Here is a 13,949-nt window from a genome sequence, read left to right as displayed (position 1 = left end):
CCCTTTCTCTTGATGTTACCAATTTGCCAAATTTATTTTGTCCTGTTGTTCTATTATTTTGTTAGGAGAACATGAGCATCTGCTCAAAGAAAATCCACATATGACTTCTCATACAGGCATAAATCTTCACAAAAAAACCCAAAAAATTTCAAACAAAGAGGGATGAGAATGAAGAACCAGGAAATACTAACCCATCCTTTGTTTCCAAGTGTATTTTGTGTTCCTGTGGGAAGCCTGACCTGACTCCATGGTGGAAGACAGATAACAGACACTCAATTTTCACCCATTGTTTTATGGATTTTTATAGAAAAACCAACAGTTGACACACGATCATTCTGATTTTATTTATTTTCTGGCTATTTTTAAAAGGCGCAGATCATTGTAGCTGACTGGGCCACATCATTTAAGCTTCTCAACAATGAACAGATATCAAAATGTGCATGTTTACAGTGCAGTACTATGAAAAGAATTTACTATTTGCCCTTCTTTAGTCCCTGACTGCAAAGTAGGAAAAGGTGAATTTCATGCAAGAAATTCATTGAACATTTTAACAATACCCCCTTTGTACTACTAAAATAACATAAGAAATTCTCATAATTTGTATTAGAAGTTAAAATAACAAAAGTCTAACTTTTTTTTAATTAATATGCTACAGACACAAAAAAGTTGATTTCTTTCAAATCAAAAAAGTAAGGCACCAATGGAGTAAGGATTTTTTTTTGCTTCACCCTTTTTACTAAACAAAATGCATAGTGAAATAAATACTGAATACTGAATCTTAATACTGTAAATATACTTTAATATAAAATGATAAGATGAATGTTAAAATACTGTATTCAATCTTGAATATACCTAAAACCTTATAGAAAATGAAAACAAGGGGCAGCTAGGTGGCACAGTGGGATAGAGCAGCGGCCCTGGAGTCAGGAGTACCTGAGTTCAAATCCGGCCTCCGACACTTAATAATTACCTAGCTGTGTGGCCTTGGGCAAGCCACTTAACCCCATTACCTAGCAAAAAAAAAACCCCTAAAAATAAAAATAAAAAAAATGAAAACAGACACAGTACTCTCAGATTTGGGAGAAGAAAAAATGCTGATTTTGGCATCTTTTGCAGTAGTATTTTCTTTTTTTTTCTTTTTGTAGTTTTACCATAAAGGTGCCATGAGAAGTTTTAGCTGGAAAAGCATTTTTTTGTCTTTGTTTTTTCAAAGAAAGCAAGCAGAGATTCTTGGAATATTGGAACATTCATTGTTTTTTTAAAAAGTACATTCTAAATATATAGTTCCAGGTGGTTGGTTATTTTGAGCTGAGATGCTCAAATTTAGGCTGCTCTGAAAAATCTGAGATATAAATGGAACAGGGCAGCTATATGCTCCTCCATTCACAAAACATGGACCATTTTCTCTTTTGCAAATTTCTCTCTTCAATATATTTACATTGAAAAACCAAAGGCCATAATTTCAGAAGCTCAACTTTATTCTTCATCGTAGGGATGTTATGTTGTCAAAATCAGATCAAAGAACAAGATCATGTAGAGAGAGAGAGAGTTTGAAGGCATCTCAGAGACTATCTATTTCGATACCTTTAAAAATAGCTGAGCAATCTGAGATCCAGGGGAAGTGAACTGAAACACAGGTAGTAAGCATCAGAGGAGGAAATCTGAACCAGTTCCTGAACTCCACAGACAGTGCTCTTTCCACTATACCAGGCTGCATCTTCTCTGAGGTTTCCAAAATAAGATGATTTAGTTCAGTAGATAAATTCCCCAAACACTGTAGATCACAATAAAAATACATTTTTTGGACATAATGGGCCCAGCCCTTGCAGTAACTCTTCATCCCTGAATCTTTCAGAGCAGGCAAACACCATTTACTACTTGGCAGATATGTATGGGACATAGTTGGGAAGAACCAATCACATTTGTCAATCCAGGACTTTGATAAGGAGAGGCATTAAAAACAAAGCGCATTCAAACTGGTAATAACAATTCATTATATATTCCTAAGTACTCTTAGACACAACTGAGATAGTACTTTTTTTTTTTGTGAATGCATCTTTTGAATCTGTCTTTGGATTTTTTTTAGTTAACCAGTAACTTGTGAATAATAGATTGATATTGTAGTAAAAAAAAATTGGGTAGATCAATATACATTCATTATTAATGTGCTTTTAAAAAACAATTAAAATATGAAACAATTTTATACACAACCAATTATATAAAACATTTAGATGGATACTTCTTTTCCCTCCTCCCATTCTAAGATAAAAATCTCATTAAGGATCTGTAACCAAAACTGTATGAAAAAGGAATATCTGGATTTTCCTAGAATTCTTATCTAAGCCTCATTCACAGAGCTCCAAGACAAAGGGTCCCTCCATATAAATTTTTCTTACATTTTTCATTTTTCAGTGTTCTGTCCCTCCAAAATGCTCTTCTTTCAAGAAACCTCAGGCTTGGATTTTCAAGACCCTATGCTCACTTACTTGAGTAAATCTGTTTTTCTTCTCATAAGTTTCAGAGACTAGTATTCAATGCAACATTCTCCTAACTTTCTCTCCTTTCTACTCTTGGTCATCACTTGGACTTATGCCGGGCAAATTTCATGGAACCTGCCTCAGAAAGGGAGGAAGACAAAAGTTGTTTCAAATGGGTGCAGCAAGAGTCTACGGTACATACAGATGGCTAACCCAACTGGTTCTGAGCCAGGGAGACTCATAAACCTTCAGTTTTTCTTTAATGGCTGATTTTCATGTGACCACAAACCATACCAGATCAAGATCCGAGGTGCTCAACAAGTTTATGCATTAAAAATTTGGCCATTGTGTGTGTGATTGGGGGGGGGGGGAGAAAAAAATTTAGCTATCAATTCTCTATCTAACAAGAAATAAGGGATCCTAACTTTTTTTTAACTCTTTAACCTCTAAAGCATTTATTTGTTGTTTTTCTTTTTAAAAATGGGATTGTGGTATACTGTTGTTAAAAAAAAAAAAAGGTTTTTGCATTATTTTCCATCTCCTATGTGGATGTGTTGTGGATAAAAGCATCATTTGAAACTGAGCTCAGGAAACTCCCCTAGGTTGTCTATGGTCATAGAAGTAGGAAGTAGGCCAAACATGCAAATATGAAGGTGAAAAATTAAATAAGCAAGTCTTCTTATGAAAGACATTCTCAGGTAAGTGAATAGTATAAGTTTAAGGCAAATAGGCAGTAAATGCTCAGACTTTGTTCTTTAAAAACTACTAACTTAAATTTCAAAACTCTCATTACTTGCCAACTTTTCATGAGAAGTTTTGCATATAGTCCCTGAAGCAAGCAATAGCTTTGAAGGTAATACATATATGTATGTGTTTATATACATATACATTATATATGCATAGATACATACTGATATGTATGTATATATGTATATATTTCTATATACTGGTCATAAACTCTAGATGTATTTTATTACTTGATTTTTGGTAAATCCACAAAATCCACACATGCATCCCAATAGCCCCCACCTTTTAACTTGTAGACACATGAAGGGGAAAAAAGAGGCAAGGATGAGGATAGGGTGAGGGGGCTAATTTCCCAACGATGACAAAAGATGCAGCTCTTCAGCTCAGGTACATACGGCAATTGGGCAAGAGCAGACTGGTCACCCCATTCACCTGGGTATTGGAGGGAGTGGGGGAGCTCCTCTTTCCCTCCTGTTGGAGCCACCTTGAAAGATAAAGGGGGGGGGAGATGAAGGAAAAGTCAAGAAATGGATTAGAATGCTTAATTTTTTCCATGCAAAAATAAAGGGACAGTTACATCCTTACACATCTGCCTACCAACACCTCAAGGAAACACAGCTATATCAGTAAGAAGTGAAGGGAGCAGAAGTAGACTCTGGGATTCTTAAAGGCAGGAATTTGGGGAGTATTGTGTCTAATCTAGCATCTTTAACCACAACAGGGGGCTTAAAAAGTATGTGTTATTGAATAGACAAGGTGATACACCATGGGTTGTTAAGCAAATGTACAAGGCTACTGAGTTTCCTTGCCAATTCAACTCAACAAATATCTATCTATCTATCTATCTATCTATCTATCTATCTATCTATCTATCTATTTATCTATCTATTTAGGGTTATCTATCTATCTATCTATCTATCTATCTATCTATCTATCTATCTACGGGTTTTTTTTGCAAGGCAAATGGGGTTAAGTGGCTTGCTCAAGCCACACAGCTAGGTAATTATTAAGTGTCTAAGACCAGATTTGAACCCAGGTACTCCTGACTCCAGGGCCAGTGCTTTATCCACTATGCCACCTAGCCACCCTCAACAAATATTTATTAAGCACTTATAATATCAAAATTGAATAATTCCTTAACATTCTTCTACTTTGGTCAGTCATCAGATATCACACCAGTATAACACCATTCAAAATTCTTAAGATTGCTGCTGATCACTAGGGAGGTGGGCTTTTCTGATATAGTTAATGCCTCCATGACTGGGGCCTATCTCAGTGTTCTTGGCTAGGTGGCATCATAGTTCATAGAACACTGCAGTCAGGAAAACCTGAGTTCAAATTCCACTTCAGACACACATTAGCTGTAAATCACTTAACTTCTGTTTGCCTCAGTTTCCTCAACTGTAAAATGGAAATAAGAATAGCATTTATCTTCCCAGGTTGTTGTGAGGATCAAATGAGGTAATAATTGACAAAGCACCCATAACATAAGGTCCAGCAGATAGTGTTAATGTTAGCTATTAATATTATCATTATGAAATCGGTTATTCTATTGTGCATTAATAATCAACACAATCCTGAGTCTGCTTTTTAGTGTTTTTTTTTTGTCTTTTCACCTGTCACCTTTATTCGATGTCACTCTTTAGGCTTCTAACCACTTGTCACTCAGGATTTCTAGTCTGCTGACACTAATCTGTAGGAGGTGATAATTTACCAAGACCAAATGGGCTCTGAGGGATGGTAGAATGGCCTGGCCTACAGATGAAAGTATTCACTGTTAGTGTAAATGTTTTGTGACAGCTATATCAGAGTCCTCCAAAGACGTTTTCACCCATTTCTGGGATTGGAGCTGAGAATGGGCACTGTGTTTAGGGCTGAGGTGGGCAGATAATCATCAATTTCCCACCTAAAAATGCTTCTTCCAACGTTCCTATTTCTATGGATGGCATCATGATCCTCTGGCTCAAAACTTCAGTCATCTCTGTCTCTTCCTCTCTCATCCCTCACTTTCCCATCTAATCACCTGTTAAGCTCTTCAATTCCAATACCAAAACAACTTTTACATGTCTCCTTCTTGTTTTTAGGCCATTCAACTCTAGATTTTCCTTGGGAAGCACTTTTCTTCCTCTTGATTTTGTAGTTACTTTCAGAAATTTGAGTTTACTCATATTTTCCAGTCTTTCACAATTATGCTTCCACCAGTAAAGAGGACTATATGAAAGGGTATTACTATTTTAATTCATACAAAGTTTGACCAATACATTTCTTCTTTCTGGAAACAAAAATGGCTCTACTTGTGCCATTAATGGGCCAAAATAGAGATGGAATTATTGAAGCACATAAACTAATAAAATTTCAATTTACTAGAAAATCAAAAGCATACCAAATTGATGACTTAATAAAAGAATGGTCTATAGAGGACACATTGAGTATAATTGGAATTCTCATTTTATGGGGAATTATCTAATTGCTAGAGTTTAATCAATTCAAAAGGTCCCAAAAGGAAATCCTTCATCTCTTTTTCCATCTAATAGGCCTCCCATCTAGTAATGACAAATTGATGTTACCAACAATAAAATCTACTCCAGGCAGTCCAAATTTAAATCATTCAGACATATTTAGGGAAATACTCACTTCGACTTTCATTTCTTGCTGCTTTACTGGGGTAACTCTTGGTCATTGGTACATATGGCTCTGGAGGTGGCAAATCAGATAGTGGATGGAAGTAAAATCTGCTTTCCCATTCATCTGAGGAAAAATCAAATGGTTTTGTCAATACTCTGGTACAAGAGTTAACAACCAAAGGGAATGAAATTCAGACACAATTAGACCCAAATCACTTTAAGGTTATGTATGTAAAAGAAAAGCTAACAGACCCTAACAAAGACTCAATATAGGTAAATGTTCTAAAAGATGTTTGTTAAGGCAGCTAGGTGGTGCAGTGGACAGAAGCACCAAATCTGGAATCAAGAGGACCTGAGTTCAAATTCGACCTCAGACACTTACTGATTACCTAGCTGTGTGGCCTTGGGCAAGTCACTTAATCCCATTGCTTTGCAGGAAAAAAAAATCTAAAAAAAAATTAAAAGATGTTTGTTAACTAGCACATCAGCCTACCACTATCTAAGGAAACCACATATGATAGATTCATGGGACTATAATTTACAGGATCAGTTAGAAAAGAAATGAAAAGTATTGGATTGCCTAAGACCAGAGTCATCTGCAATGAAGGGGTATCATTCACTGACATGACTCCCATGAAAATGGCAGTTTACAGACTGATGACCTCTTTGATCTCTTCTTTCTTTGCAAGGAGTAAATACCATTATTCTTTTAGGATTCTAGAATCTTGTAATTTTTCAACTTGGTACAATGGGAAACAAAGACTTTGTAGATCAGGAAAAAAAATCATCTGCCTTTTTTTCCTTCCTATAGTCTTAAATCACAGTGGGTGATGTAGTGTGGGGTCACTAAAAATTACTGAGACCGTGAGAGAATTAAAAAAGATGTTATTATCAGTGATTTGCATATAGTATAAGAACAAGTCAGCTGCCATATAAAATAGTTGAGGATCATATCTCACCTTCACATGTTAAGTCTTGAAAGCCATTTCTCATTGAAGTTGAGGGTGGTGGGGGAGGTGGAGCTCCAGAGCCAGGCCTATCTGGAGGAAGAGGAGGCCTTGGGCTACCCCTCTGGTTTTCCAATCCACCTCTGGAAGGCAGTTGAGGAGTAGAAGGCAGTGCTCTGGAAGTATTGCCATTTCTGTTTATAGGTGGAGGAGGTGGAAGAGGTCCTGAAGCATTAAAAAAAAAAGGAGAGAGATAGAGAAAGACAATATGGCATCTCACATTTTCATCATAATCAAAAGCAACAAGTAAGCAGGTTTTCACTGGCTATATGACACTCAGTATACCTCTAGAGGTATACCACACTGGAGTTATGTTGAGTATCATCTAACCAATATAGGATACCCCTAAGTATAAACTAAGGTCTTTGGAAAACAACCAAGTTGAGTTCAAATCCTGCTTCAGACACTGACTAGTTGTGTGATCCTGAGCTATTTGCCAAATCTCTTTTGTTTTCATAAACCTTTCTTCATTTTCAAAATGGGAATGATGATAGCAGCCACTTCACAAAGTTGATATGAAGATTAAATGAGATAATAAAGCGCTTGACAGATCTCAAAATGCTATATAAACATTAGCAATTATGAGAGGCTGTATGGAAAAAGTATTCTGTTTTCGGAGTTGGAATGAATTGGTTCAAATTACAGCTCTGCCACTGTGGAAACTCAGGCAAATCACTTAATCTCTTGTAGTTTCATTTTCTTCATTAAATAAAAAAAAAATCCTGTGGTTTTAAAAATTAATTAAAATATCCCTGTTGTCTGTAAAACAAGGGGGGGTTTACTTAATCATTTGTAAGATGAAGAGCTTGGACTAGGTAGCTACTTAAATTCCTTCTAACTCTGAATCTATGCTATGGAGAAGATGCAGTATCTGCTTTATTGCGAGACTAATTTGAGTGGGATACAAAATGATAGAGCATATGTGAGCTATGAGCAAAGATCCACATTAATTTAAGTCCGTACAAATGTATATGTTGCTAACCTAATTGAATTCAAGCTCCTAGAGGGCTGGAAGAACTTTAATTTTGCTTTTGCATCAGTGCCTTAGTAGAGTGCCTAGCACTTAAATGCTTATTCACTAGTATATAGACAAAGTGATACACACTTCTAGGCTAAGGGATTGTCTGAGTGGGTTTAAGTGTGTTACTATAGAAAAGACAATGTTTTACTTTAGTCAAGGAAAAAATTTCCTTTGATGATTTAACCAATTTAATCCTTGGATACTGAAAAAGGATATTAATTATTTCCTATGTAGAACAATATAGTTAGAGATTTAGAGTTAGAAGGAACCCTTGTAAGTGTCCCAAGACAGCTTACTTTGTGGGTATATTCTCGTATTTTGTATTTTTTTTTTATAATGTTGTCCCTCCGCCACTAGACTATAAATTTCTTGAGGGGAGGGACTGTCTTTTGCTTCTTTTTGTAAGGCATTTGGTGGTGAGCCTGATAAACTGTAGATATTTAATAAAGTCCTTTGAAATACACAGAAGTAAGATATCCTTTAAATATAGAGTATCTCTGACTTATTCAATAGACGCATTCCAGCAATGAACAATTTCCACCACAATTGGGCCCTAGCAGAAATATCATTAGGAAACCAACCAGCTGTCATCTTGAAAATCAAAGTTCCCTCTTCAGTCTTCCCCTACAAAGAGACCCTTGGACATTTAGGTGAAAAAAAGATTAGCTGATAAATTCCAGAGAGGGGAGTTCTAATTCTCAATCAGCTAATTTGATTTTTACCCCAAGGTAAACCCATCATATAATATCCTATCCAAGAGAAAAGCAGACTAACCTCAATTTACATTTCAGTTAGGAAGCCAGGAACACTCACTAAAGAAGTAAATGTAAAGGTATAAACAAATGCTCAAAAAAGTATTTCTAAAAATTTTCCATGTAGTGATTAGAAATTATGGGACCCTCCTGGTCAAATATTTCAAAAAGAGTGCTCTGATTCTTTTAAAATTGCAAAATTAAGAGACCATATTCTCTCAAATGCAGTTTAATTGTGCTGTAGTAAGTTAACAGAAAGACAAAAAAGAATATACTACTAAGTTCTAATTTTACTAATAACATTAACATTACTAATAAAATCAACTATTATTTACTAACAATTTATTTTACAATTTAAATTACTGTTATCACTCTCTTTGGATTTTTGCTAGAATTAACAAAAAGAAAAACAAGTTTTACCTTCAATCTCCCCTGGATATTTCAAGGGATATCCTTAGCTAATTGGTCCAATGAGAGGCAGATGAAATGAGAAACTACTAGAAAATTAATTAAATATCCTTCCAAAAACTGTCTTCCTACTGGCAAAGTATGTCCCCAGAAGAGTGAGATTCAGTACCCCATTGGAAGAAAAACTTACTCACTTGAGGAAATTACTAATATGGTGGGAAGAGAATGAAGGAGGTAGAAAGTCTGAGTTCTAGTTCCCATTTGGTCAAGTGTAAAGGAACCAAAACCAAAGATATGCTGATTAATTTTTAAGTACAAAAAATACACTTAAACACATAAGTAACTACTCTGATATGGTGCAAACTCCTTGGGGGCTGAAATTATTTAATTTTTGTTTTTGAATTCCATTATCACTAGAGTGACCTTGTATAAATGAAGTGGTGTGTGGTATGGGGTGGATTCAATTTAGAGATGGCAATTTAGAGCCCCTTTGCCACAAGCTGTCTACAAATCTCCAGAATATGTCAAGAATTAAATAAATCAGGAAATGTTTAACAAAAGAAATAAAAATACAGTACAACCTAGTAAATATTAATTTGTAGGGTTTTTTATTTTTTTAGGTTTTTGCAAGGCAAACGGGGTTAAGTGGCTTGCCCAAGGTCACACAGCTAGGTAATTATTAAGTGTCTGAGACTGGATTTGAACCCAGGTACTCCTGACTCCAGGGTCGGTGCTTTATCCAATATACCACCTAAATTTGTGGTTTTCTAAGTCAATATCCTGTGGCTAGCTAGAATTTATTTGTATTTGAAGTTGACATGGCTAGATTTTACCATTTCTAGCCTGGTGGGGAGGGATACATGTACTCTTGTCTTCATACTCAAAAAGCCTTGGTTCATGATTCTTGTGATGGGGTAAGCAACTGAGTCAAGAAGAGTTGCCTACTCCATGGGCCATAAGGAGCTAATAAAAGGCAATTCCCAATCAATTTGGAGGAGGCTCTTTGTTGGGACACAGCCAAAGCCAACTTTTCCTTGAGTTTTCCAATAGTTTCAACAGAAGGAGGGGATAGTATACATATCTAGCTTTGGGAGAAGTGCTCTAGTCCAAGATCTCACTTCAGAAGTAATTTTGCCTTTCTGCTCCTCACTTTATCTCTAAAATGAGTAAATAATATTTACCTTGTCCACCCCAGAAGGCTGTTTTGAGGAGAGTGTTATATAAATCTTAAAGTGTTATAGAAATATAAACTATAAACTATTACTACTGTTGCAAAACTAACATGGCATGGTGATAGAGAGCTGACCTGAAAGCCAAGAGGCTCAGCATTTACATCTTTGCTCTGACACAAAGGGACTATGTGACTGTTATGGACATTCTCTGCTTCCTAATTTCAGCTTCTAAGAAGATGCTCATGGATCATCTTCTACATGACACCTGGCAGGGCCTTTTCTCCTAAACTCCATACCTAGTATTTTATCTACTTGGCACTTATTTATATTTACACATTTTTTATTTATGCTGTATTTATTTTTAACATTTTATATATCTGACTCCCCAATCAGAATGAGTTTCTTGCAAGTAAGAACTGCTTTACTTTTTGAACTTAAATCCCTAGCACCAACACACAATAGGTTCTTAATAAATACTTTTTGATAAAAAAGTCATAATGGATTCCAAAGAAACCAAGTAAAATGAAGTCATCAAAATATTTTCTTTACAAGTTTACACACCTCTGTTCTGCTCTAATAACTTAATTTATAGAAAAGTTCTTATGTGTAGAATTCCCTATATCAATGAAGCCCAGGTTCTGGTCTTATCACCCATCCTTAAATATATTTATAAAATCATAATGTTATTATACTATATTATCATATGGTATAAAAATGTTATTTATTACACACTACTTTATCATACATTATATTATTGTAATATGCATTTTAATACTATAATATCTATAATATTATAATGATTCTTGATCACCATTAGAATGTAAGCTCCTTCAGGGCAAGAAATGTTTGTGCCTGTCTTTACACCCCCAGACCAAGATCTGACCTACAATAAATGCTTAATAAAAATGATTGTTGTTTGACTGCTAACTGAAGTAAATTGGCCTAGGTGCTCCACAGAGGTTCCAGAGATGCTACCATACCTGATCTGCTTGGTGGATCTCTCACTGGAGGAGGTGGCCTCTCATTAGGTGGGGGAGGAAGTGGGCCTGAACGCCCTGGTGAAGGTAAGGGAGGTGCAGAAGAAGTGAGGGATAGATTCCGTTGGGGAAGTCTCGGGATTTCATCATTCCCACTGGAAACTGGAGGCACAGGAGGAGGACCAGGCCTGCTGGGAGGGGGAGGGGGAGGGGGAGCCTGGGAGGAGGAGGTTGGCCTGGGGGTAGAAGGCACTGGAGGCTTATTGTTTTGAGGAGGAGGAAGCGGGGGAGCCCCTTCTCTGTTGACCAAAGGCCTGTTGCCCATTGGAGGAGGAGGTGGTGGTGGCTTGTCATCCATGGACCTGCTGGGGGCAGGGGGGAGAGGTGGTCTGTTGGAGAAGGGAGATGAGGTGCCTGGAGATGACTGTCGAATGCCTCCAAAGCCTGTACTTCGGTTCCCAGGGAAAGGGGGAGGAGTTGGCCCCAGGCTGGGCTGCCGGTGTACCCCTGGCACCGGGGGAGAGCCTCGGATGTGGAGGTTTGATTGCGTTGGCCTTGGTGTACTGGGCACTGGTGGAGGACCACAGTCGGGCTTTGAACTTAGGTCGGGCCTGGGAGGGGGAGGCATGCGGTTCCTCTGGGGCTCAGGAGGACCACTTCTGTGGCCAGGAGAAGGTGTAGGAAACCGCCCTACCCCTCCTGGGGGGGAAAATGGCTTGGCAGATGTGGCTCTTCCTCCTGGGGGCAAAATAGGGGGGCGGGTTCCTCCTGAGTCTGAAACCAGAGAAGAGGAGATACACTGTTAGAGATGGTGCAGCACAGAAGACATGAAGACACAAAGGACTTCCTCAAATGTGAATCCCACTTCCCAGAGAGTTCTAAGAAAAGGCTGGCCCTTGAATTATTTAGGCTAGTTCCTGAGGTTGGGGGCATGGGGATGGATTGCATGATTTCGAGATTCCTTCCAGTCCCATGAACCCAGTGGGTTTTAGATGATTCTACATCAATGTCTATACACAATCAGTGGACATGGATAGGTTGGTTGCCACCAAGGGCAGGCCACTCAATTTATTTATACTGTTAAAAAAATTAACCAAAAACATTTACCTTTTCTATTATAAGGTTTAAAAAATACTCTTCTCAGGTATAAAGACTGTGCTCACTCTTATACTCTGTACATAGATCTTCTCACTAGTGTTGAGCCCCTTTTGCAGATTCCCTTAACCTTCCCCAGGTGAGCATTGAAGGGGAGGGAGACAAGGAAGACAAGTTCTCCCTCTGTACACCAAGGTCTCCATTTATTTGCCAAAATACAAGTGCTTAAATATTGTTCCCAGTCCCTAATCCACTTCCACTCCCGTGGCACTTAGTAAAACAACATTCTGGTGCTCAAGGGCACCAGGTGATGAAGATTTACAGTATTCCCACACACAACAGTCCCTAACACACTAGTTTCAAAAAACCTCTTCTACAGATAGAGGGAAAATATGATAAACTTTAGTCTCCCCACAAGGAAAAATGGTCAGCAAAAGCTGTCAGAGAAAGATGTGGCAAACAAAAATGAGGTTAAAAAAAAAGTACTGGCATTAATAGGAGTGTTTTTAGCAGCATTGAATGATGTAGACAACTGAATTTTTTCCTGATGGATATTTTCATTTCCATTGTGCTGGACCAGGACTGCCTTATCACAGTTAACATGTCATTGATGGAGCTGCCAGCAGACAGCAATGGAAGCATCCATAGATTTGGGTTCAAGAGGCCCATGGTTGGAACTGAATCTCTGCTGCTCTTTGCGATCTTGGGTGACTTGTCAACCTCTCTGGGCCCTAGTTTTATCATCTGCTAAATGGTTAGTAAGGATGGTCTAAATAAACTCTAAAATCCCCAGCTTTAAACCTATGATCAACCACATGAGATAACTAAGCTGAAAAAATATATATACTCATTCCAGCATATTCATCTTCTTACAGCAACTGGCTGGCACTTTAGTGCTTAGAGGGCTGGGCTTGGAGTCAATCTTCCAAAGTTCACATCTGGCCTATGTGGAAAAGTCACTTGACCCGGCTTGCCTCATTTCCACCTCTGTAAAATGAGCTGGGAGAAGGAAATGGCAAACCACACCAGGATCTTTGCCAAGAAAACTCCAAATGGGGTTATAAAAAGTCAATATTCATCTTCTTAGAACTAATATGGAAATGTTTTACATAATTGAACATATATAACCTATATTTCATTACTTACCTGGTATCAGGGAATGGAGGGAAGGAGGAATAGAATTTAGAACTCAAAACTTAAAATAAAGATTTGAAAACTTTATAACTTTTTTTTTAGGTTTCTGCAAGGCAATGGGGTTAAGTAGCTTGCCCAAGGCCACACAGCTAGGTAATTATTAAGTGTCTGAGGTCGGATTTGAACTCAGGTACTCCTGACTCTAGGGTCTGTGCTCTATTTACTGTGCCACCTAGCTGCCCCTAAAATTTTAAAGTTTTGAAAAAAAAAGTTCAAGAAAGAAAAAAAAAACCAAAACCTGAATTTTGCAATTTGAGAAACATTGCCTTTGACCAGCAGATCTTATCATAAACAAGGTAGCAGTAAATGAAGGATTAATGTATTCATAGCCAGGCCTGAGAAGGGTCTGCTGGGTCCCAAGTCAGTTGTCTTAGATTAGTAGTCATGAATAGATAGGGAGAAAGTTGAAAACCTGAGAAAATTGGAAGTCAAGAAGATCCAAGCAGCAATCAAAAATTTATATGCTATGAAAGGT

At 37.5% G+C, this 13,949-nt stretch overlaps 1 protein-coding gene across 4 annotated transcripts in view; it reads right to left on the bottom strand.

The window, feature by feature from the left end:
• Nucleotides 1–330: 330 nt before the first annotated feature.
• WIPF1 (WAS/WASL interacting protein family member 1) overlaps nucleotides 331–13,949 on the bottom strand; it is a 172,750-nt gene continuing 159,131 nt past the window's right edge. For all 4 annotated transcript variants that reach the window (XM_074215677.1, XM_074215678.1, XM_074215676.1 and 1 more), the window contains 4 exons: nucleotides 11,189–11,959; nucleotides 6,808–7,020; nucleotides 5,859–5,972; nucleotides 331–3,708 (listed from right to left, as the gene is read on the bottom strand). In XM_074215677.1, the coding sequence (XP_074071778.1) occupies nucleotides 3,653–3,708; nucleotides 5,859–5,972; nucleotides 6,808–7,020; nucleotides 11,189–11,959 (1,154 nt within the window). In that variant the 3' untranslated portion in view covers nucleotides 331–3,652. The remainder of the gene's footprint in view (nucleotides 3,709–5,858; nucleotides 5,973–6,807; nucleotides 7,021–11,188; nucleotides 11,960–13,949) is intronic.

Source organism: Macrotis lagotis, chromosome 1 (genome assembly GCF_037893015.1).
Source record: "Macrotis lagotis isolate mMagLag1 chromosome 1, bilby.v1.9.chrom.fasta, whole genome shotgun sequence".
NCBI classification, from domain to species: domain Eukaryota; kingdom Metazoa; phylum Chordata; class Mammalia; order Peramelemorphia; family Peramelidae; genus Macrotis; species Macrotis lagotis.
The sequence above is the reverse complement of the archived record's forward strand: the minus strand, read 5'-3'. Positions and strand labels throughout refer to the sequence as shown.